The sequence below is a fragment of the Hyperolius riggenbachi genome, chromosome 6 (genome assembly GCF_040937935.1).
Source record: "Hyperolius riggenbachi isolate aHypRig1 chromosome 6, aHypRig1.pri, whole genome shotgun sequence".
NCBI classification, from domain to species: domain Eukaryota; kingdom Metazoa; phylum Chordata; class Amphibia; order Anura; family Hyperoliidae; genus Hyperolius; species Hyperolius riggenbachi.
The window spans coordinates 82,528,560-82,553,418 of NC_090651.1; the positions used below are offsets into that span (position 1 = coordinate 82,528,560).

General features: G+C 47.4%; 1 protein-coding gene across 1 annotated transcript; it reads left to right on the forward strand.

Annotated features, from left to right (window-relative positions):
- Positions 1 to 17,605: 17,605 nt before the first annotated feature.
- Positions 17,606 to 20,652, forward strand: LOC137522055 (axoneme-associated protein mst101(2)-like). Its single transcript, XM_068242077.1, has 2 exons — positions 17,606 to 17,618; positions 19,145 to 20,652. The coding sequence occupies exons 1-2, from the start codon at positions 17,606 to 17,608 to the stop codon at positions 20,650 to 20,652; spliced, it is 1,521 nt and encodes a 506-aa protein (XP_068098178.1).
- The last annotated feature ends 4,207 nt before the right edge of the window (positions 20,653 to 24,859 follow it).

Sequence of the window (24,859 nt, forward strand, 5' to 3'; positions counted from 1 at the left end):
TCTTGGTGAGTACTGGGGCCTGCAGTTGATGAGTAAGAGCTCAACATCCGGAGAGAAGCATTTGCCCAGGATGGTCGTGTTTGAGCACCAAGTGTCCTTGATGTAGAGGCAGATGCCTTCACCTTTCTGTTTGCCAGAGAGAGCGCTGTCCCGGTCCACACGGAAGAGGTTGAAACCTGGAAGTAGAAGAGAGTTGTCCGGGATGATGTCATGCAGCCAGGTCTCCGTGAAGCACAGGACTGGGGTGTTTGCACCGATAGAGTGTTTGCTGCCGAGTAGTATGAGCAGTTCGTCTATCTTGTTAGGAAGGGAGCTAACGTTCGCCAGGAGGATAGCTGGAATGGGTGAACGCAGGCCTTTCTTCTTAAGTCTCACTTGCACACCTGCCCTACAGCCTCTGGGGTGGCGTTTCCTGTCCTTGCTAATGAGGAGCTCAATGTGGGCCCAGACATCATCAAACAGGGGGGCATGAGTCTCAGCCCTGCAGGCCTCCCAGGCAGCGCAGGAGCTCTGCTCTGGAGTAGGTGATGGTGCGCCTGGTTGTTCGGGTGCGCATGGTACCGAGGGGGCAGCTTGTTTTGGCACAATGTATACGAAGCGCCAGGGGTTATCGCAGGGGTGCTGAGCAGCACCCGCCGTAGGTGAAGGCGGGTGGGCCGTGCAGCAGGCAGATTGTGCATGCAGCAGTGGTGCAGCAGTGCATACTACCGCCAGGCCAAACAGTGTGCCGCAGAGGGAGCAGGGCCAGCAGGAGAGCAGTTTGGGTGAGCGAGAGGGCCCAAGCTGAGGAAAGGAGGGCTGGCAGAGTTGTAGGTCAGAGAGGGAGACCACCAGTGCGGGGTGCAGACTACTGGGCTAATTAGGGTAAAGCTGGCCAGGCAGTGAGCAGTGGATGGGAGAGCAGTAATGCAGCCAGGCAGTAAAGCAGTGGATGGGAGAGCAGAGAGCAGGGGTAGCATCTGTTTCTTACCAGGCAGGCATGGCTCTCTCCCAAAAGGCGGTATCGCCCGTACTGCTAAAGACCACCTGCTCCTCGGGTGGTCTTACTCAAAGTCATTACTTTTGCACCAAACACTCACACTATAAGGTGTCCAGAGGTTAGTAATATATCTGTTTATCGGTGATTCTGCAGATCATCAATAATCAGGTATATATCTGTATTCTTGGTGATACTGCAGATCACCAATAATCAGATTCTCTCTGCGTGCTGACACCGATCGTTACACTGCTCTGTCAAAATTTTCCTTCGTGCGAACAGAGGGAAGACATCTCTGACCAGGGGGGAATGCTTTCTGCTGCTGCTGCCACCCTCAACCTGATCATGTACTTGGCATGATCCACCAACACCACCATCACTCCATTTTCTTTTAGGAGTGCCAGGAAATTGCTGCTGCTCTCGCTCCATTGCTTTGGGGCCAAAAACTTTATTGGGGAAGGGGTATGTGCGACAGAACCAAAATAAAATAAGTCAAAAATAAATCAAAAACAAAATAAAGAAAAAAAATGAACATAGAAAACAAAACAAAAAAAACTTGCACTACACTCAACTAATCAATCACCACCTAACTCTATCACTCTGTCAAACACTAAGGGCTTGATTCACAAAGCGGTGCTAATCTACTTAGCACGTCTAAAGTCTTTAGACGCGCTAACCAGGGTGCTAAGTAGGTTAGCACCGGATTTCTCAATCAGATCGTGCGCTAACTTTGCGCGCGTAAAGTTTTACGCGCGCAAAGTTTTACGCGCGCTAAGTCCCATAGGCTTTAATGGGCACTTCGCGCGGTGCGCCCTGTGCTCTGTGCAGTACGCGCGTAAAGGTTTACGCGCATAAAGTTTTGCGCGCGTAAAGTTTTATGCGCGAAAAGCTTGTTTAGACATGCTAAGGGGCTTTTCACAGGCGTGCTAACAGTTAGCACCGCTTTGTGAATCGAGCCCTAAGCCTGCGGCCTGGCTGGCTCTGTCTAACCCTCTCCACACAGCAACTACTAGTACACTACACTACAATCTATTACTCAAACTAACAATCTACTGTCACTCCAAATCCAAAAAGCTTTATTGGCAGGACCAAATACATTTAGCATTGCCAAAGCAAAACAAAACACTCTCTCAAATACACCTAGCTAGCTACTACAGCTCACACTCAATCTAATTCTCTCTCACAGTCTTTAAAAAGACTTTTGTTTTATATACAGTCTTTAAAAGGACTATTGTTTTATGTTGAAACAACTAATATGGGTCTGTCTCTCCTCTCTCCAACACCAGACTGAAACCCACAAGCTTTCGTGACTGTCACACCTCTCTTATATACAAAATGGGTGGGATAGCTGATGATAGGTAGCTAGGAGCTGGTTGCTAACGTAGGATTGGTTGGTTTTTGTTAAGACTCTAATTGGTGCAGAAATTCCTTTTTTAATTCAGAAATCATCATGTCTTAAGCTTCTGTGATGGGTCTATCCCCTTCTGATCCTTCTGATTGGCTAATGCAGCTTTTACACGCTTTTGTTTAAATTCCGACGGAATTCCGACGGAATTCCGCATAGAAATATCGCTATTTCCGATTAGCGCTATAGCTTTTCCGTTCCGGCTCAACGGAACGGAATTGCCAATTTCCGTCCAGAATCGCGGAAATCTCTATTCCGTGGAATCCAACGAGCATCCCTAATCATTATACACATAAGTTGCTTATCTGATTGCTCCAAAACTCAGAGCAACTGAATTACACAATAAATCCTCACTCCAAATCTCCAATAAATACGCTTGCACTACCCCAGGAATAGGCTATAGAGCTTTCATGCCCACCAGTGATATAGATAGATCTCTCTTGAATGAAGAGCGGCATTACTGTATGTTGTACCTCCATTTTAAGGGTTACATTTGTGTCCACATAGCTCTTGAAGTGAAGGGGGCTATGTTGCCCTTCTGTTTCAGAACTGTACCCTCTCTGCTGAACAGTCAGCATTGTGAAAAGCTTCTCATGCTGCTGTGCTAGCTAAACAGGCTTTCAGTAAGCTGTGGTGATCATGGTGGTTATCGCAGTCTGAATGAACTTCATCACATTTGGGACCCTTATATGGTTGCTGTAGACCTAAGCAGGGAATATTTACATAGCTTCAATTTTAAACCTTTTACAAAGAGTATCTCATTACGATGCTTCATTGCAAACACGTCAGAGTTAATATCTTGATGAAGTTCATCAAACATTCTTCCTGTTTTTGCCTGGGACTCTCCCAGGGACTCTCCCAGAGGCTCCATTTTACTCCTATAACCTAAAAACATCCTGGTATGGTAACTTCAGAGCCGGGACAAGGTCCTCCAGCACCCAAGGCTGAGACACCAAAGTGCGCCCCTCCATCCCTGCCACCCCAGCCGTCACACACTGATTGCTATTAGACTAAGAGGCGCCACAGGGCCCACAACCTCCCCAACACCTTAATATCTAGTTATCTGGCTTGCAGTCACTGCCATGTATCCCCTTTTCTTATTTCTTTCTGCTTCAAACACAATTAGGAATGACAGCTGAATGATTTCTGCGCCCCCTCCTACACTGCGCCCTGAGGCTGGAGCCTCTCCAGCCTATGCCTCAGCCCGGCCCTGGGTAACTTAGCTACCATTCTAAACTTCCCCTAGTTTGGAATAGGGATGTTAGATTTTTATCACAATTGAAGGACTGCGGCTGATATGATTGGTCCAAAGTTTACTGTAAAGCACTGCAGAAAAACATTATTATATAAATCAGTGAAATAAATAGTAACAGATCTATAAAACATGTAGAAAAGAATGTCAAGCTGTGTACAAGAGCTACCTACTTATGTAATTTATATAAATATTTAGCTTTGAATGGATTGGGCTATGAATCTCAACCTGGATGTCACAGTTTTGGTGGAAACTTTTTGGGCCCGAAGATTTATTTGCACCAATGCTCCTTGCTTTTTTGGCAGTTGGAAACCGCTGTAAACAGCTGTTATTTCCCACTATGCATCAAGGCTCCCACGGGGTGATGTCAGAACCATGGTTCTGACATCACACTATGGGAGGGTTTTCACCGCAGTATCAGCCATACATGATGGTCTATTTGAGAAAAGGTAAAGATTTCTCATGGGAAAAGGGGTGTCAGCTACTGATTGGGATGAAGTTCAATTTTTGGTTAAGGTTTCTCTTTAACCATCAATGGTGTTTTGGTGGAATATTTTCAAATGTTGCTTGTTAGTGTTTTTTAAATTTGATAATAAAGCTAGAAATATTCATCAGCTCTGTGCTGCCTTAGTTTTCGGTAATACTTATGGAATTTATTGTAGCTTCATTATCTCTTAGTCAGTTTAAGGATATACGATGGCTGATAATTGAAGTTGGTACCATTTACAAGACTGTTCACTGTTGCATGCCACTGGGTAATTGCACCCACATTAAGCGTATTAACACTTAAAAGAACAAACAACATAAGAGGTATGCAGATCTTATTTTTAGTCCTTTCAGCCCCAAGGATATAAATAGAGGACTTAGTTATTGGTGTTCCCGGTGTTACATTTCTGATAAAAAAGATAAAGGCAAAATTAACTTCATCAATGATTTAATCCAGACGGTCTCTTTTTGAGCTTGCCTTGGGGCTGCTTCTCATTACCTTGTCACTTTTATTAGAGATGGCGGCATGAAGAGATTTTGTTAGGAGGCTGCACTGTCATGGCCATATTAATTCTAGCAAGAACAAAAGATCACAAGGCCTTAGGACTACTAGAAATAACAAATAGCTTAACCAGCTGGCATTACATGATCTCTCAGAAAGATAGGGTAAATAGACCCTGAGCTTGCAAGATGGTCTGATAATTGGAAGGCAGGCTGCATATTCATTGGCCTGAAATTCAAACATACATAATGGAAACAACAGATCCCTTACTGTAAAATAATAATATAAATTACAAGTCCGACTATTAGGCTGACTGGTCCTTTTTGCTTCTAGCGTTACCATTTCAATTATTGCTATGCATAACTGGAGAATACTTGGGGTGTGTGCAACAGGCTCCTAGTGTGAGACACGTGGAAAGGGAAAACAACCATGTCATGTTATATTAAACACGACTTTGCTGCATGTCCAGAGTGTCCAACATTCAGAGAATTTATTATGAGTAATCCGGTTTATCAGGCAGCCGTGCTACTGAAACATTTGTAATCGGTGCTTGAAAATTGGATAAACGTCCTTGGTTCTTTTTTTTTTTTCACCGCACAGTGACAAATCAGTCGCTACTCGCTATGCAATTCAAAACAAATGCTCAACATCAAAGGCTTCCAACTAAAAATCTGTATTGATACCAAATGTAGCTCTAAACTGACCGGGTTTTGGTTTTTTTTCAGAATGCCATAAATACTGTGGAATGTGCTCTACTCATCACATTGATTTACAGAACTCCAAATTATAAGTCAGGTTAGGAAGATTTTATGGAAATAAAACAGGAAGAGGTCCACTTGTAAGAAAGTGTGTTGTTCAACAGATGCTTGTGCTTGTCACCGGATTATGCTAAAATAGTCTACAAGGGAATTTTTTAAACTCAGGTTAGGTAACTGAAGACTCCCTTTAACTCATCAAGTAATGTTGACCATATATCTCACGATTAAGGCAATCTAATCTGGTTGAAGGGATGCTGTCCTGCATAACACATGCTAGACGAACAGATGGAAAATGAGGCATGTCGTTGCACAATCTCATAGCAGACTCTGACCTTCAGCATGACAAGACTCGAGGCACAAGTGCCGACACATAACTCCATGTATTCGTAAAACACACTTCAGGTGTGAGGAGCACCTACTGGTGTGGCTGGGGGATGTCCTCACAGGGCAGCTGAGGTACTTGTATAAAACTGGCACAGATGTGATGCAGAAAGGGACACATTCATGGGCTTGAGAAAGTGTAGACAGTTTTACTGTTCACCAATTTGTAAGAGGAAAAGAAGGCCAGGCATACAAGGATTTTTAAATTCTGTCAATGTTTTACAGTCCTAAATCAGAAATGAAATCAGATGTAGAAAAAAACTGTCCATTTAAAAAAAAGAAATAAACCAGAGGTGAACCTAATGTAAAAAAAAAACCCTGATACTTACCTAAGAAGAGGAAACTCTCTGGTTCCTCCAGAGGCTTCTTGTTCCCTGCCCGGGACCCTCTTCAAGTGAACCAGAGATGAAGCACCCTCATGTGTTTTACTATATATATCAGTGGGAACGTTAGAGAAAACACCTATCCTGCTCTCTGTTACATTTTTCACTGTTCAGCCTGCATCTAATCAGCCCTGATAAAATCCCCGACTGAGCCTTGAGTCTGGCTTTGCTCAGGAATTTTTATAGCTGAGTCTGCCCTTTGTGATGTCTTTTCAAGCCCAAGCCTGCCCCCTTGTGGCTCTGCTATAATGACTCAGCTATAATGGTTACTGAGCACAGCCGGAATGTATGCTCAGTCGGGGATTTTATCAGGGCTGATTAGAAGCAGGCTGAGTAGTGAAGAATATAACAGAGAGCAGGGTAGGTGTTTTCTCTAATGTTCCCACTGATATATATTGTAAAATACATGAGGGTGCTTCGTCTCTAGTTCACTTTAAAGGTTGCGTTCCTTTTTATGCTCGAGTGTGGCTTTGCTACACCAGGAGCCTAACTTGTACATGAAGAGGAGCCCGTTCACAAATCCGACAAACTCTTGTTGGATTTTTTTGGGGGTCCATGCGTGGAATTGGTGGGGGCCAGGAGGAAGTAGGAAGCATCTGCTGGATCCAGAAGCTTCCCTCTTATTACGTATTTATCTGTTTTTTCTACATTAGCTTTGCCACATGTACATTTTAAAGTCCCATGTTTAAAGTGTACCCGAGGCGGATACAATGGGCAAAAATGGGACACAGAGGCATGTTCCCATCTAAAGGACTAGCCTCTGTATCCCCTCCGCACCACTCTCTGTGCCCCCTGCACCCATCCTTAGATTCTACCAACAAGTAGCTTGTCAGCAATCCTAGAGGGGAAGGGGCATCCTCAGCAAGAGAGGCAGTCCTGCGTAATGCCCCTTCCCTGCCCCACACACCATCCTGCTGGCTTTCCCCGCCCCCACAGGCCATCCTACTGGCTCTCCCCGCCCCCTCAGGCCACCCTACTGGCTCTCCCCGCCCCCTCAGGCCATCCTACTGGCTCTGCCCGCCCCTCAGGCCATCCTACTGGCTTTCCCTGCCACATCAGGCCATCCTACTGGCTCTTCCCGCCTCCTCAGGCCATCCTACTGACTCTCCCTGCCCCCTCAGGCCATCCTACTTGCTCTCCCTGCCCCATCAGGCCATCCTACTGGCTATTTCCGCCCCTCAGGCCATCCTACTGACTCTCCCCGCCCCATCAGGCCATTCTACTGGCTCTCCCCACCCCCTCAGGCCATCCTACTGGCTCTCCCCACCCCATCAGGCCATCCTACTGGCTCTCCCCGCCCCCTCAGGCCATCCTACTGACTCTCCCCGCCCTATCAGGCCATCCTACAGGCTCTTCCCGCCCCCTCAGGCCATCCTACTGACTCTCCCCGCCCCATCAGGCCATCCTACTGGCTCTCCCCGCCCCCTCAGGCCATCCTAATGGCTCTCCCCACCCCATCAGGCCATCCTACTAGCTCTCCCTACCCCATCAGGCCATCCCACTGACTCTCCCCGCCCCATCAGGCCATCCTACTGGCTCTTCCCGCCCCCTCAGGCCATCCTACTGACTCTCCCCGCCCCCTCAGGCCATCCTACTGGCTCTCCCCACCCCATCAGGCCATCCTACTGGCTCTTCCCGCCCTCTCAGTCCATCCTACTGGCTCTCCACCACTTTTCACCCGCCCCTTTCCTCTCCTCTGTGTGCTCTGTACACACAGAGCTATGTCTGCAGCATTGCACAAAACTGAAACTGAAACTGACGAACGAAGTGAAGTGGGGCATTAAAAAGCAGCTCGATCTTATCAGGGAGGAACGCTGCTCCGGTAAGTATGCTTATTTAACTGTAATGTTCCGCCTCACATTCTCTTCAAAATGCAGATATTGCCCATGAAACTGTTGGTCTGCACATCGACAGCAGTTCTGTGATTTCCATAGCCCAAAATCATACAACTAGCTGCCACTGTATCCTATTCTGTGATACACTTTTGTGCTAAACAATAAAGCAAGAGTAAAGCTTCTCCCCCAGCCTGCTCATAGGACAGCACATGTCAACAGAGGAGTCGTCAGCTCTGCATCCCCATTTGTTAAGCAACCTGAACTAACAGAACTGTTTATTGCTGTATTTTCTTATTGGCTCCCATTGCAACCCTCCCTGTCACAGACCCTGAAAGCAAACTGTGCAGGAATCTCATGTGCAAAAGCAGGTGCCTTTGCTGCCTGCATAATGCATTTCATCTCAGTATTTGCCTTCAAATCTATTTGACATTTAACTCACTTGATCCTTTTGCTGCTGCTACCTAAATAATGCCAGGTGGACACTCACTCAAATCACAGCTCTTCAGCCTGAACTGATGTATAACATGAGGGGATACACATGAGTCCATATAGTACAAAGCATTGATAGAGCTTGCCTATAGCCACTTTTCATATTTATTTACTATACATTTACTGTATGTTTTTATTGCAAGGGTTGAAAAATGTACTGCTTCATGTATGAATGAGGCAGTGGAAAAATCTGGAGAGGAATGCAGCCATGGCTTTCCTGGAAATATAAAAAAAAAACAATTTTGAAACACCAGAGTACTGAAAAGCACGAAAGCGAATTATTTATTTTTGTTGGGAGCTGGATGAACCAGATTTTACCTGGCTGCTGTGCACAATTCATAGTTAAAATGTAACCCCTTAAAAAATAAGAACATAAGACACCACGAAAGTTCTATACACAATTATTACTACACATACAATACATTGTAGCAAATGTAAAACACATTAGAAAAGTTGCTGCAGGCAGAGAACACACAGCAATTTATCTGTACTTCTGACAATAAGGTAGCGCACATTATGGCATGACCTGTATTAAGGGGCGTAACTAGAAATCACTGGGCCTCCTTGCAAGACTTTAGATGAGAGTGCTCCCAGCCTCAGCTTATTACCCTCACTCTGTCCACCTCTGATGGAGTGGAACTGGCTCTGCACACTTCTACAGCATCACTACAGTACAGAGCACTTGGGAAGGGGGTGGATAGGCTGGGGGCAGGATGCTGTACACAAGACCCTTCTGCATGCTGAATAAGGACTGTCTACAAATCTTTGTCTACAAAACTTTATATGATTCCTTTATCAGTGGCTGGGAAGATGCATTCATTAGAACAATTGTGCAGAGAGCTGAAAGCTTTTTCTTTCCATGCCCTTAGTTGTCAGTCTCTCAGGACAGGGGAAAGAAACTTCTCCCCCCACGGGGGCAGCTTCTGGGCCCCCCTGCAGCATCATCCCTTGCAGGGTCTATTGTAACGCCCCTGCCTGCATTACCTAGGTAACACAGATTACATTAAAAGTGCAACCGATGCTACCTTACTGATGGAAGTATCGGTAAATTGCTGTGCCCTCCTGATGCAAAGCAATTTTAACGATATTTAGTGAATACACCCCATTGTCTCTGAAGTTTGTTTTTACTCAGGGTCACTTACATAGCAGCTGCTGTCCTGGCCGCAGGTGCCTGACCGCGAGGGGATCCCGTAAACCGGCTTGGCGCAGAGGTGTGGCAAGGGATGGATAGGCTTCTAGGGGCTGGAGGAAGCCCCAGGTAAGTAAATTTGATTTTTTTTTACTATTTTGCAGATGTATCTTTTAAAGGGAGGGTCCACGGAGTTGGTTAAAAAAATAAAAATACTAATCCACTTACCTGGGGCTTCCTCCCGCCCGTGGCAGGCAGGACATGCCCTCGACACCGCTCCGGAGGCTCCCAGTCTTTTCCGGTGGCTCACCCGACCTGGCCAGGCCGGCTTCCTGGTCGGGCTTCTCCTTGCTCTCCAACGTGCGTCTCACGCGGTCGTACTGACATCATCGGACGTCCTATGGACTGTACTGCACAGGTGCAAAACTATTGCACCTGTGCATTACAGCCTGGAGGACGTCCGATGACGTCAGCGCGACCGCGTGAGACGCATGTTGGAGTGCACAAGAGCCCGACCTGAAAGCCGGCCTGGCCATGTGAGCCACCGGAGAAGATCGTGAGCCTCCGGAGCGGCGTCAAGGGCACGTCCTGCCTGCCAGGGCTAAAGGAAGCCCCAGGTAAGTGGATTAGTATTTTTATTTTTTTAACTAAATCCATGAACCCTCCCTTTAAGTAGTTAGGGCAGAAGCCATATTTTTAGAGTGAACCTGAGCTGAAGGTTACAAAATGAGATACTTACCTAAAGAGAGGGAAGCCTGCGGATCCCATTGAGGCTTCCCTCCCTGCTTTGATTTCCCTCATTGCTGAGGAAAGCATTGGCCTCAATTCACTAAGCAGTTTAGACTAGTCTACAGATGGATTTTAGTCTACGGATGGTTTGGTCAGTTGCATTAAAGGGGAATTCACTATTACCAAATGTGTTAGACCTATCTTTAGACCTGGTCTAAACCATTTGGTAATTAGGTGGGTAAAGCAGAGGAAATGATCAAAAGATGCAATTCACAAACGAGTAGCTATGACTGACATCCTTCTCCTTTGATGAGCTCTCCTCTGCATACAATTAAACTCCTGCATAATTAATTCAATAGGTTCAATCCTCACATCTAAAATACCTCACGGAATTACTTTACCAACAACAAATAAACTGGTCTAATCTCTGTCAGAAAAAGTGGGCGTGGTTACTCCTTGTTTGCCTTTGTAAATTGTGTAATTAATAAATGTTAGACCAGGTCTAAAAACAGGTCTAAAACATTACACCAATCCATCAGAAGACTAAAAACCATCTGAAGACTAGTCTAAACTGCTTACAGTTCTGGCCAAAAGTTTTAAGACTGTCAAAAATATTAGTTTTCACAAAGTTTGATGCTAAACTGCTTTTCGATGTTTGTTTCAGTTGTTTATGTGATGTACTGAAATATAATTATAAGCACTTCATACGTTTCAAAGGCTTTTATTGACAATTACATGAGATTTATGCAAAGAGTCAGTATTTGCAGTGTTGGCCCTTCTTTTTCAGGACCTCTGCAATTCGACTGGACATGCTCTCAATCAACTTCTGGGCCAAATCCTGACTGATAGCAACCCATTCTTTCATAATCACTTCTTTGAGTTTCTCAGAGTTAGTTGGTTTTTGTTTTTCCACCTGCCTCTTGAGGAATGACCACAAGTTCTCAATGGGATTAAGATCTGGGGAGTTTCCAGGCCATGGACCCAAAATGTCAACGTTTTGGTCCCCGAGCCACTTAGTTATCACTTTTGCCTTATGACACGGTGCTCCATCGTGCTGGAAAATGCATTGTTCTTCACCAAACTGTTGTTGGATTGTTGGAAGAAGTTGGTGTTGGAGGGTGTTTTGGTACCATTCTTTATTCATGGCTGCGTTTTTTGGCAAAATTGTGAGTGAGCCCACTCCCTTGTATGAGACACAACCCCACACATGAATGGTCTCAGGATGCTTTACTGTTGGCATGACACAGGACTGACCTTTTCTTCTCCTGACAAGCCCTTTTTCCAGATGCCCCAAACAATCGGAAAGGGGCTTCATCAGAGAATATGACTTTGCCCCAGTCCTCAGCAGTCCATTCACCATACTTTCTGCAGAAGATCAATCTGTCCCTGATGTTTTTTTGGGAGAGAAGTGGTTTCTTTGCTGCCCTTCTTAACACCAGGCCATCTTCCAAACGTCTTCGCCTCACTGTGTGTGCAGATGCGCTCACATCTGTCTGCTGCCAATCCTGAGCAACCTCTGCACTGCTTGCACTCCGATCCCGCAGCTGAATCCTCTTTAGGAGATGATCCTGGTGCTTGCTGGACTTTCTTGGACACCCTGAAGCCTTCTTAACAAGAATTGAACCTCTTTCCTTGAAGTTCTTGATGAATCTATAAATTGTTAATTGAGGTGCAATCTTAGTAGCCACAATATCCTTGCCTGTGAAGCCATTTTTATGCAACTCAATGATGGCTGCATGCGTTTTTTTGCTGGTCACCATCGTTAACAATGGATCAATGATTTCAAGCATCACCCTCCTTTTAACATGTCAAGTCTGCCATTCTAATCAAATCAGCCTGACATAATGATCTCCAGCCTTGTGCTTGTCAACATTCTCACCTGAGTTAACAAGACGATTACTGAAATGATCTCAGCAGGTCCTTTAATGACTGCAATGAAATGTAGTGGAAAGGTTTTTTTGGGGATTCAGTTAATTTTCATGGCAAAGGACTATGCAATTCATCTGAACACTCTTTATAACATTCTGCAGTATATGCAAATTGCTATTATAAAAACTTAAAGTGAATGGGATACGAAATCTAAATAAAAAAGTCAGATACTCACCTAAGGAGAGGGAGGCTCTGGGTCCCATAGAGCGCTCCCTCTCCTCTCCCTGTCCCCGCTGTTGCGCTGGCTCCCCCGTAGCGTTATTCGACCATTTTAGTCAAATGCCACTGTTTCCCCACCGAAGGGAGGCTTCGGAAATGCTTCTGTTGGCTTTCAGGCCTGGCACTCTAAATAATGCTGCTGTTGCTGTAACTGAAAAAGATTAAAAAAAAGCCTTCTATTTTGTAATGTTTAGGGCTTTAAGATTTCATTTTGCGTATAAGTTTAGCACGATGATGCATGACAGGCAGCCCAGAGAGTGGACCAGGGTCATAATCTGATTGGCTAGTAGTTCTGACAAATCAGCATGCAGTTTTCATAGCTATCTAACATAAATTTAAAGTTGATTTATGTAATAAATATTACAAATCACTGATTTCAGCTCAGGGGAAAATGGGTCATTCTTTAAAACAGTGATGTTGGAGGTATAAATTAGAACATGTCAAATTCAAACAACATTTGTGTATCTCTGCATGCCTGTGCTAAAGACTGTGTTATTCAGCTGAGACAATAAAACATTAAACCTACCTTGTTAGCTTTTAAACAGAAAATACAACTGGGCAAATTCAGTTTTAGGAGTAGGAAGGTCAATACAATTGTTTATCTCATCAGTTTGTTTTCAGTTCAGGTTTGCTTTCATACTTATTCTTGTGCATTATTACTGGCAGGGATTACTTGGCACCTTATCTTCTAAGGGTGGCCACTTTTAGAGTTAAAAATGCAAAGAGCTGTGTTTTCTACTCCTCGTGATCACCTTTACTGCTCAACTAACAGCTGCTGTGCACATATGTTCAGCAGACTTGTTTTTGAGAATACCAGCAACGTATGTTATAAGGCTATTGAAGGATAAGAAATCCACAGTGGAATGAAAGTAAACTTGTTATGGATTTAACGACTATGATGACCTAACCAGTTTGTGAGTGTACTTCACATTCTCTTTCATTTACTGAGCACCCTGAAGCCCAAAACGCTCCAAAACCAAAGGTCAGCTTTGAGCTCCTAAGGGAGAGCTCTGGCATGTCCACCTGCAATGGGTGCTGCACTGCTGCTAAGCGATGCATGAAGCCCCATTCCAGTCAAATGAATCTAAAAACACACCACTCGTAAGATAACATATGGATAAAAGCTTGCGTCATTTTAAGCAACCTATAGTGCAGGTGTGCCTCCTCCACGCTAAATCATGCCCACCTGTTCTCTCCGTGTCTGCGTGGATTTCCTCTGGCCCCTCCGGTTTCCACCCACATCCCAAAAACATACAGATAAGTTAATTGGCTTTACCCTAAATTGGCCCTAGACTACAATACATACATTACATGATACATACATAAACATAGGACTGTGGTAGAGATTAGACTGTGAGCCCCTATGAGGGACAGTTAAGAGACTAGACAATATACTCTGTACAGCGCTGCAGAAGATGTTGGTGCTATAGAAGTACTAAATAACAATAATAATAGTGATCTGCAATTCAACATTTTAAGTAGCTTCCGGTGTATTGCTCAGGATTTACCAGCAAATTCATTTGCCAGCTTGACCTGGGTGATGTCCAAGTGAAAAGGGCCTCACTCAAGTGACAGGAAGCTATGAAGATGCTTTTGCTTGGGCTCCGGTGTTCTCTCTAGTGTTCCAGATGTGGGAAGAGGAGGAGAGCGGTGGCACTGGTCCTGGCGAGTTTGGGTGTTCGGCCCCAGCCGGCATGGAGAGGCGGTGGAGCCTGGCATGTAGCAGGACACTGGGTAAGCTCTGGGATGCCTGCCTGGGGCTGAATCGGCAGAGAACATGTGTGCGGCGGTAGTCTGGTGGCGATAATCTGATGGGGAGTGGTGGCCGGGAGGAGATTCTTCAATCAAGATTTAAAGGAGTAAACAGAAAAGAAGGCATACATAAAAGAAGAGAGAAACGACAGATGAAAAACAGAAGTTGTTTTTTAATTCCCTAATAAAGTTTATTATTCTTAACACTAAATAGGTAGAGGGTCAAAAGTGAACCTCTACCTATTTAACTAGAAAAGGCCAGGAAATCTGGTGGTGGTAGCCTACACATCCTCCTGGGCACTGGAGGTGGGGATGAACCCCTTGTCCATGATAAGAACAAAGGTTTTCTACCAGAAGGGGAGGCTTTGCCGCCCTCTCTTACAGAGCCCCCCGTATCATGTACCATGTGGGCTAGGGCTTAGAATGTTGGAGCCCCACGCAGGCTGACTACACCAGCCTGCTTTGCTGAGAAGAGGGGATCACGCCATTTAAAAAAAAAAATCATCAAAAAAGAACATACCCCCCCTTTCTTTAACCTAGGCTGTTCTAAGTACCCAGTGCTGACACATCGATACCTTTCATGGTATGTTTGATTATCCACACTGTTGTAATGCAATTAATGCCAATTTGCAATCTGTGATACCGTCACTGGCCTATCAATAAACACTTCCTGCAATGCCATACCACATCCTATACTGTGCTGAGCACACAGTGGTGGTACATGTGGATATGGCTCTCTACTGGGGCCACCTCTGAAAATGAAGCTCTGAACTAGGACAGACAGTGCAGACACATTTTACATTTTCCTTTTGTCCACACTCTCAGACAGTATGTAACTCAACATAACCTTTTGTCTCTCAGAGTCCCTAAAGTGGACCTGAACTCTTGCACAGGACAGAAAGAAAAAATAGAGAAATGCACCCTGTATGCATTTCAAGAGTTTAGTCTGTCTAATTCCCCCTCATCTGTGACTAATCACAACTGTAATTTGATCACTAAGCTGTGTCAGCTGGCTGCTTCTGCAGAGCAGCTAAATTTTAAGGATGGGATGTTAACTCTATGTCTGCTTCAATGAAAGCAGGATTTGTATCAGCTGTAACAAAGACGTTTTTTCTTTAAACGTTATTATGCTGCTGCCAGGGCCGGATTTTCCATAAGGCACTGTAGGCACATGCCTACAAGCGCCTGATGATGGAAAGGCGGCTCACTCTCCTCCCCGAGCACCTCCCTCCTTCCCTATGCAGAGTCCTGAATGGAGTGGAGTGTAAATGAGAGGTTACTCACCCTGCTCTTAGCATTCCACTGATTAGATCTCCCTTCAGTCATGTAACACTGAAGAGAGAAAGGACTGGCCCTGCAAGAACCGCACCACACATATGTAGTAGAAAAATACAAAAAAGCCTTTATTTGTACCATACAGTAAATAAAACCATAAAAACAAGAGCACATAAAGAATGAACTGCCCTCAATGAACAATATATGGATCAATAACACACATGCATATGCGTGACTGTACAACAGAACACACCGGATGGCTGCAAGTGAAGAGGTGAAAAGAGGCTGGAAAAAAACAGTTGGACACCCTGTAAGAAACAGGGTGAAAGGATATAAATGAGGAGGGGATGACAATCTAGGTCCCCTGTCAGTGGTTCAGACAGTGAAAAGAGTGCCCGCAGAGTAGCAACCCCAGGCAGCGTGTGTAAACAGGTGATGAGGACACTGGCCAGGAGACAGTGAGAAACGAGTGTGTAGCGGCGGAGCCGGGCTGCCTGGGTGCAGAAGGAAAGGTGTACAGGGCTGAAAGCCCAATCTGGCGGAAATCTGAGTGATGTGGGAGCCAGAAGAGGGAGAGGCTTACCGGTGGTGCTGGACAGGAGGGAGTGCGTGACAGGAGCCGTCGCGATTCGCCGCAAAGAGCGGCTTCTTCCCTTCAGTCATGGACACCTCTACCTACCAGTACTTACTACTAAGGTTCCTCTGGCTACCTAATAATAAGGGGCACCTCTAGCTACCAGGCAAGGGTAGTAAGGGAGTAGTGACAGTTGGGCCAGCCAGCACACTTACAGTGTGGTTCGGCAGGGGTTTGTAGGATCATGGAGGGCAAAGTCTAAGGTGCCAGGACATCTGTGCCTATAGGCTCCTGTGCTGTAAATACAGGCCTGGCTGTTGCTTATCTTTTAGAGCAGAGAGGAAGAGTTCTGAGCTCCGGTCCGCTTTAAAAAATATCCTTCCTTCAGCATGGTTTTTATGGCTGTAGGTTACAGACAACACAATAACTAATTCTTAATTTACCATTAACCCTGTTCTGGATACCAAGAGACTTGGCTTCTGACAAGCAGGCAATAAATAGCAACGGCCATGACCTTTCCTACTGTGTCCAGCACAATGCTGATGGGGTTGAGCAGGGTGTGAGTACTCTATTTACCCGGGGTCAGCTATCCTTCAAGGATTTCTTCTTCTTGAACTGTCGGAATTACGTTTTTTCTCTCTAAAGATTTATAGTTTTAGAGTTTGGTGCAGATCTGCTAGAAGGAAGGTGTAAAGTGTCTGTGAGCTTCAGGTTCAATCAAAGGTTGCTTCGGAAAGATGGATATTCCAATCGCTTGTAAAATAAATACTGATATGGCAGATATAAATTATATAACTGAATCAATATAAAGTCACATGGTGGTATGACTGTGTAAATATGACCTGTGGCTTTCTGTCTGACAGCTTTACGGCCAAGGCATAACTCTGGTGTATGTGTGTGGAGGAGATTGGCACTGTTATTTATTAGGAGAAGAGAGGAAGGATTAGCAACTGTATCTAACAGATAGGGGTCTAGATTAACCTATAAATCAACTAAATTGGTGCTGTGATATTGCCTTATATTAGTTGTATTGCATTCGCAGACACATATTTTGGGAATGAGGTTTGATTTCCAGCTATACCAAAATGTCCCCACATTTTGTCTGCTGCTGGTCTGTGTTATTTAAAGTGTACCTGAGATGGGGGGGATCAAGTTGAATTGCACTTACCTGGGTCTTCTTTCACCCCCCCCCATAGCCAGGATCCTTGATTACCTCCTGGTCTGCTCTATTGTGCCACCCTCAAAAGCTTCCCGACTAGACAAGGTGCATAACAAAAAAAAAAACCAGAGCAACCTGAAAATATCCGTAACCATGGTGAAAAACAAGGACTAAACTACACAGCAGGAAAAGTATCCATGGTTTGAAAACCAAATAACCGCACACTTTGCATAGTAAAAATATGCAGTCATTTTATTTAGGACGTGTCCCGAAAACACTAAAAACAAAATGCATCACCAGCACTGCTGAGGGGTATTATACAAATAATAACAGAGTAAATAAATAGTCACAGCGTGCAATGGGGTAGGCAATATGTATGAACCAGGTAACATCAATGCACTCCACCTAGCTGCAAAAATATACTTTCTCCCTCCAACAGGACTGTCAAAGTATCAAACAGAAAGTATGCAACAAGTGTGGAAAATGAATAAGTATAAAACTGCCTTACCACTCCAAAGCACTGTGCCCTCTCAGCCTCGCCGGTGAATGGACCTCACATGTATCGCAACCCCTACGGTGCTTCTTCAGAGATAAAAGATTAAAACAACAGCCAGACTAGACTAGACGACCAAGACAAGGTGCAGGATACTAATCAAAGAGGTGCATGGGCGGGGCTGTGCATGTGCAGTAGCCCGATACTGGCAATTTTTTCAAGGGGCACCGCCGCACAACAGATTGGATCGGGAGGAAGCTGGAGGGGCCTGCAAGGCTATGGGGAGGGAGGGCAGAAAGAAACCCCAGTTAAGTAAAATAAAACTTGTTACCTCATTCCAGGTTTACTTTAAAACAAAACACTAAGGGTACATTCACATTACATGCGATGTGTAACATGCGCACCATAAAACACGCACAATGCAGCGCACACCGTATGCATAATAACACAGATGTTACATTATAGCATGTTTTATTGCCATGGAACATGTGCATTTACAGACTTTGGGCTCGATTCACAAAGCGGTGCTAACCCAGTTAGAGACTTTAGGCATGATAACCATTGCACCACGCTGGTGAAAAGCCAGTTTAGGCGTGATAAGTTTAGGTGTGATAAGTTTAGGTGTGATAAGTTTAGGCATGCTAAGTTTAGATAAGTGTAGATAGCGTGCAAAGTCCCGCACACAAAGCAGCGCCATTAAACTCTATGCAAAGTGCACCAGACTTTGCTAGCGCAAAACTTTTGATCAGCTGTGCACTGCGGTGCTAACGCAGTTGGTGCTTAAACTTATCATGCCTATACTTATCACACCTAAACTTATCATGCCTAAACTTATCACACCTAAACTTATCACACCTAAACTTATCATGCCTAAACTGAGTTTAGGCATGATAAAGGGCTTTTCACCAGCGTGCTAACTGTTAGCACCGCTTTGTGAATCAGGCCCTAAATGATCTAGAAACAGTGGCATAGCAATAGGGGGTGGCGCAGAGATTGGACTGCACTGGGGCCCTTGGGCCAGAGGGGCTTCAAGGGTCCTCCCTCAACCAGTAAGATGACAAATTATCTCCTAGGAGAAAACTTAGGAGAAAAAGTGAATTGGATTGGGCCCATAGTGTGAAAGGGCAATGAGATGCAAATAATTCCAACTTGCATAGAAATTTCATTCAAATTGTATTCAGCTGAGTCAATTCAAATTGGCAGGAAGTGCATTTGATTGGTCCATTTGCATGTAAGCCAGAAAATGTACCATCTCATTCACCATGTCTGTTTATTAATAGTAGAAAAAATAGCATTTTAATTATCTGCTACTGCTGGAAACTTCTTCTTTTCTGTCCACATCTGCTTTTTGGGCGATTATTCCATGCTTCCATGTAAAGGCAAATTAATCTAATGACATCATGATTACAATAATGCAGCAAAGGAGTCCCAGGACTTTTTCACTTACGTCAGAATATGGAAGAGTGCCTGGAGAGATGGCGATCAGAGTGCCCAGAGAGACTGCGATGAGAGTGCCCGGAGAGATGGCGATCAGAGTGCCCGGAGAGACTGCGATCAGAGTGCCCAGAGAGACTGCGATGAGAGTGCCCGGAGAGATGGCGATCAGAGTGCCCGGAGAGACTGCGATCAGAGTGCCCAGAGAGACTGCGATGAGAGTGCCATGAGAGACTGTGATGAGAGTTCCCGGAGAGATGGCGATCAGAGTGCCCAGAGAGACTGCGATCAGAGTGCCCAGAGAGACTGCGATGAGAGTGCCCGGAGAGACTGCGATCAGAGTGCCCGGAGAGACTGCGATCAGAGTGTCCGGAGAGACTGTGATGAGAGTGCCCGGAGAGACTGCGATCAGAGTGCCCGGAGAGACTGCGATCAGAGTGCCCGGAGAGACTGTGATCAGAGTGCCCAGAGAGATGGCGATCAGAGTGCCCGGAGAGACTGCGATCAGAGTGCCCGGAGAGACTGCGATGAGAGTTCCCGGAGAGATGGCGATCAGAGTGCCCGGAGAGACTGCGATGAGAGTTCCTGGAGAGATGGCGATCAGAGTGCCCAGAGAGACTGCGATCAGAGTGCCTGGAGAGACTGCGATCAGAGTGCCCAGAGAGACTGCGATGAGAGTGCCCGGAGAGACTGCGATCAGAGTGCCCGGAGAGACTGCGATCAGAGTGCCCAGAGAGACTGCGATCAGAGTGCCCGGAGAGACTGTGATCAGAGTGCCCGGAGAGACTGCGATCAGAGTGCCCAGAGAGATAGCAATCAGAGTGCCCGGAGAGACTGTGATCAGAGTGCCTGGAGAGACTGTGATCAGAGTGCCCAGAGAGACTGCGATCAGAGTGCCCGGAGAGACTGCGATCAGAGTGCCCAGAGAGACTGCGATCAGAGTGCCCAGAGAGATGGCGATCAGAGTGCCCGGAGAGACTGCGATCAGAGTGCCCAGAGAGATGGCGATCAGAGTGTCCGGAGAGACTGCGATCAGAGTTCCCGGAGAGACTGCGATCAGAGTGCCCAGAGAGACTGCGATCAGAGTGCCCGGAGAAACAGTGATCAGAGTGCCCGGAGAGACTGTGATCAGAGTGCTCAGAGAGATGGCGATCAGAGTGCCCGGGGAGACTGCGATCAGAGTGCCCGGAGAGACTGCGATCAGAGTGCCAAGAGAGATAGCGATCAGAGTGCCCGGAGAGACTGTGATCAGAGTGCCTGGAGAGACTGCGATCAGAGTGCCCAGAGAGATGGTGATCAGAGTGCCCAGAGAGACTGCAATGAGAGTGCCCGGAGAGACTGCGATGAGAGTGCCCAGAGAGATGGCGACCAGAGTGCCCGGAGAGACTGTGATCAGAGTGCCCAGAGAGATGGCGATCAGAGTGCCCGGAGAGACTGCGATCAGAGTGCCCGGAGAGACTACGATCAGAGTGCCCGGAGAGATGGCGATTAGAGTGCCCGGAGAGACTGCGATGAGAGTCCCCGGAGAGACTGCGATGAGAGTGCCCGGACAGATGGCGATCAGAGGGCCCAGAGAGATTGCGATCAGAGTGCCCAGAGAGATGGAGATCAGAGTGAACGGAGAGGCTGCGATCAGATTACCCGGAGAGACTGTGATGAGAGTGCCCGGAGAGACTGTGATCAGAGTGCCCGGAGAGACTGTGATCAGAGTGCCTGGAGAGACTGCGATCAGAGTGCCCGGAGAGACTGCGATTAGTGCTTGGGGAGACTGTGATCAGAGTGCCTGGAGAGACTGTGATCAGAGTGCCTGGAGAGACTGCGGAGAGAGTGCCTGGAGAGACTGTGATCAGAGTGCCTGGAGAGACTGTGATCAGAGTGCCTGGAGAGACTGCGATCCAAGTGCCCGGAGAGACTGTGATCAGAGTGCCCGGAGAGACCGCGATCAGAGTGCCCAGAGAGACTGCGATCAGAGTGCCCAGAGAGACTGCGATGAGAGTGCCCGGAGAGACTGCGATCAGAGTGCCCGGAGAGACTGCGATCAGAGTGCCCAGAGAGACTGCGATCAGAGTGCCCGGAGAGACTGCGATCAGAGTGCCCGGAGAGACTGTGATCAGAGTGCTCAGAGAGATGGCGATCAGAGTGCCCGGAGAGACTGTGATCAGAGTGCCCGGAGAGACTGCGATCAGAGTGCCCAGAGAGATAGCGATCAGAGTGCCCGGAGAGACTGTGATCAGAGTGCCTGGAGAGACTGCGATCAGAGTGCCCAAAGAGATGGTGATCAGAGTGCCCGGAGAGACTGCGATGAGAGTGCCCGGAGAGACTGCGATGAGAGTGCCCAGAGAGATGGCGATCAGAGTGCCCGGAGAGACTGTGATCAGAGTGCCCAGAGAGATGGCGATCAGAGTGCCCGGAGAGACTGCGATCAGAGTGCCCGGAGAGACTACGATCAGAGTGCCCGGAGAGATGGCGATTAGAGTGCCCGGAGAGACTGCGATGAGAGTCCCCGGAGAGACTGCGATGAGAGTGCCCGGACAGATGGCGATCAGAGTGCCCAGAGAGATGGAGATCAGAGTGAACGGAGAGGCTGCGATCAGATTACCCGGAGAGACTGTGATGAGAGTGCCCGGAGAGACTGTGATCAGAGTGCCCGGAGAGACTGTGATCAGAGTGCCTGGAGAGACTGCGATCAGAGTGCCCGGAGAGACTGCGATTAGTGCTTGGAGAGACTGTGATCAGAGTGCCTGGAGAGACTGTGATCAGAGTGCCTGGAGAGACTGCGGAGAGAGTGCCTGGAGAGACTGTGATCAGAGTGCCTGGAGAGACTGTGATCAGAGTGCCTGGAGAGACTGCGATCCAAGTGCCCGGAGAGACTGTGATCAGAGTGCCCGGAGAGACCGCGATCAGAGTGCCCGGAGAGACTGCGATCAGAGTGCCCGGAGAGACTGCGATCAGAGTGCCCGGAGAGACTACAATCAGCCACCGAATGCAGCTCCCAGCCACTGTGCAGAGACAAAATGTCCCAAGGATGTAAAGTATTGTTTGGAATATAAGACACACTTTTTCTCCCCCCAAAATAGGGAGAACAAGTCACTGTGTCTTATAATCCGACTTACGAATGCCTGCCGATAAGAACCGCTGACCTGCCTCGATGTTGGGGACTGCTAAAGCAGCGACAGCACACCTCACCTAATCCTTCGGAGCCCATGGCAATCAGAGACCTCTCCTCTCCCGCACTGCTCTCCTAGTGCCGGTTTCTGCTAATTGCATCATCAGCAGAAGCCAGTGTGTGACAGGAGTTGGATAGTCTCCCTAGGTGCAGCGATCAGGCGTGATGTTAAGCTGGGCAACTCTGAGTGCCCGGAGAGACTGTGATCAGAGTGCCTGGAGAGACTGCGATCAGAGTGCCCAAAGAGATGGTGATCAGAGTGCCCGGAGAGACTGCGATGAGAGTGCCCGGAGAGACTGCGATGAGAGTGCCCAGAGAGATGGCGATCAGAGTGCCTGGAGAGACTGTGATCAGAGTGCCCAGAGAGATGGCGATCAGAGTGCCCGGAGAGACTGCGATCAGAGTGCCCGGAGAGACTACGATCAGAGTGCCCGGAGAGATGGCGATTAGAGTGCCCGGAGAGACTGCGATCAGAGTGCCCAGAGAGACTGCGATGAGAGTGCCCGGACAGATGGCGATCAGAGGGCCCAGAGAGATTGCGATCAGAGTGCCCAGAGAGATGGAGATCAGAGTGAACGGAGAGGCTGCGATCAGATTACCCGGAGAGACTGTGATGAGAGTGCCCGGAGAGACTGTGATCAGAGTGCCCGGAGAGACTGTGATCAGAGTGCCTGGAGAGACTGCGATCAGAGTGCCCGGAGAGACTGCGATTAGTGCTTGGAGAGACTGTGATCAGAGTGCCCGGAGAGACTGTGATCAGAGTGCCTGGAGAGACTGCGGAGAGAGTGCCTGGAGAGACTGTGATCAGAGTGCCTGGAGAGACTGTGATCAGAGTGCCTGGAGAGACTGCGATCCAAGTGCCCGGAGAGACTGTGATCAGAGTGCCCGGAGAGACCGCGATCAGAGTGCCCGGAGAGACTGCGATCAGAGTGCCCGGAGAGACTGCGATCAGAGTGCCCGGAGAGACTGTGATCAGAGTGCCCAGAGAGATGGCGATCAGAGTGCCCGGAGAGACTGCGATCAGAGTGCCCGGAGAGACTACGATCAGAGTGCCCGGAGAGATGGCGATTAGAGTGCCCGGAGAGACTGCGATGAGAGTCCCCGGAGAGACTGCGATGAGAGTGCCCGGACAGATGGCGATCAGAGGGCCCAGAGAGATTGCGATCAGAGTGCCCAGAGAGATGGAGATCAGAGTGAACGGAGAGGCTGCGATCAGATTACCCGGAGAGACTGTGATGAGAGTGCCCGGAGAGACTGTGATCAGAGTGCCCGGAGAGACTGTGATCAGAGTGCCTGGAGAGACTGCGATCAGAGTGCCCGGAGAGACTGCGATTAGTGCTTGGAGAGACTGTGATCAGAGTGCCCGGAGAGACTGTGATCAGAGTGCCTGGAGAGACTGCGGAGAGAGTGCCTGGAGAGACTGTGATCAGAGTGCCTGGAGAGACTGTGATCAGAGTGCCTGGAGAGACTGCGATCCAAGTGCCCGGAGAGACTGTGATCAGAGTGCCCGGAGAGACCGCGATCAGAGTGCCCGGAGAGACTGCGATCAGAGTGCCCGGAGAGACTGCGATCAGAGTGCCCGGAGAGACTACAATCAGCCACCGAATGCAGCTCCCAGCCACTGTGCAGAGACAAAATGTCCCAAGGATGTAAAGTATTGTTTGAAATATAAGACACACTTTTTCTCCCCCCAAAATAGGGAGAACAAGTCACTGTGTCTTATAATCCGACTTACGAATGCCTGCCGATAAGAACCGCTGACCTGCCTCGATGTTGGGGACTGCTAAAGCAGCGACAGCACACCTCACCTAATCCTTCGGAGCCCATGGCAATCAGAGACCTCTCCTCTCCCGCACTGCTCTCCTAGTGCCGGTTTCTGCTAATTGCATCATCAGCAGAAGCCAGTGTGTGACAGGAGTTGGATAGTCTCCCTAGGTGCAGCGATCAGGCGTGATGTTAAGCTGGGCAACTCTGTATCCACTGTAATACAAAGATAAGAAAAGAAAAAAGCGCTCTCAGCTATTATGTAAATTTGTCGTAGGGCCCTATCCAGGACAGGTCTCACCTCCTTAAGATGTGGCTGTGCTTGGATAACAGCCTGTAGTAGCGTTTGTCCCACTTGGTAGCCAGCAGAAGCCATGGGAGCTGTGAGGGAGAGAACTCTGGTTACAGCGGGCTCCAAAGGATTAGGTGAGACGTGCTGGCGCTGCTTTCATTTATTCATGTGGAGCAGAGGAGGACAAAGGGAGACTTAGGAGACATGGGGACAGAAGAAGAAATATGGGGGACACAGGAGGACACATAAGGTACAAGGGGACACTGTAATTGGGGGAGAACATCTACAAGATGCTCCTGGTCCTGAACCATGGATGCACCAGATTTAGTATATCTTTTTCCCTGATTTTTGCCCTCTAAACCTAGGTGCATCTCATAGTCCGGAGCGCCTTATATCCCGAAAAATGCAGTAAGTAGTAAACAAAAGTGAAAAAAAAAATACTTGTTAACTGAATAATATTAGTAAGGGCTGGTGCAC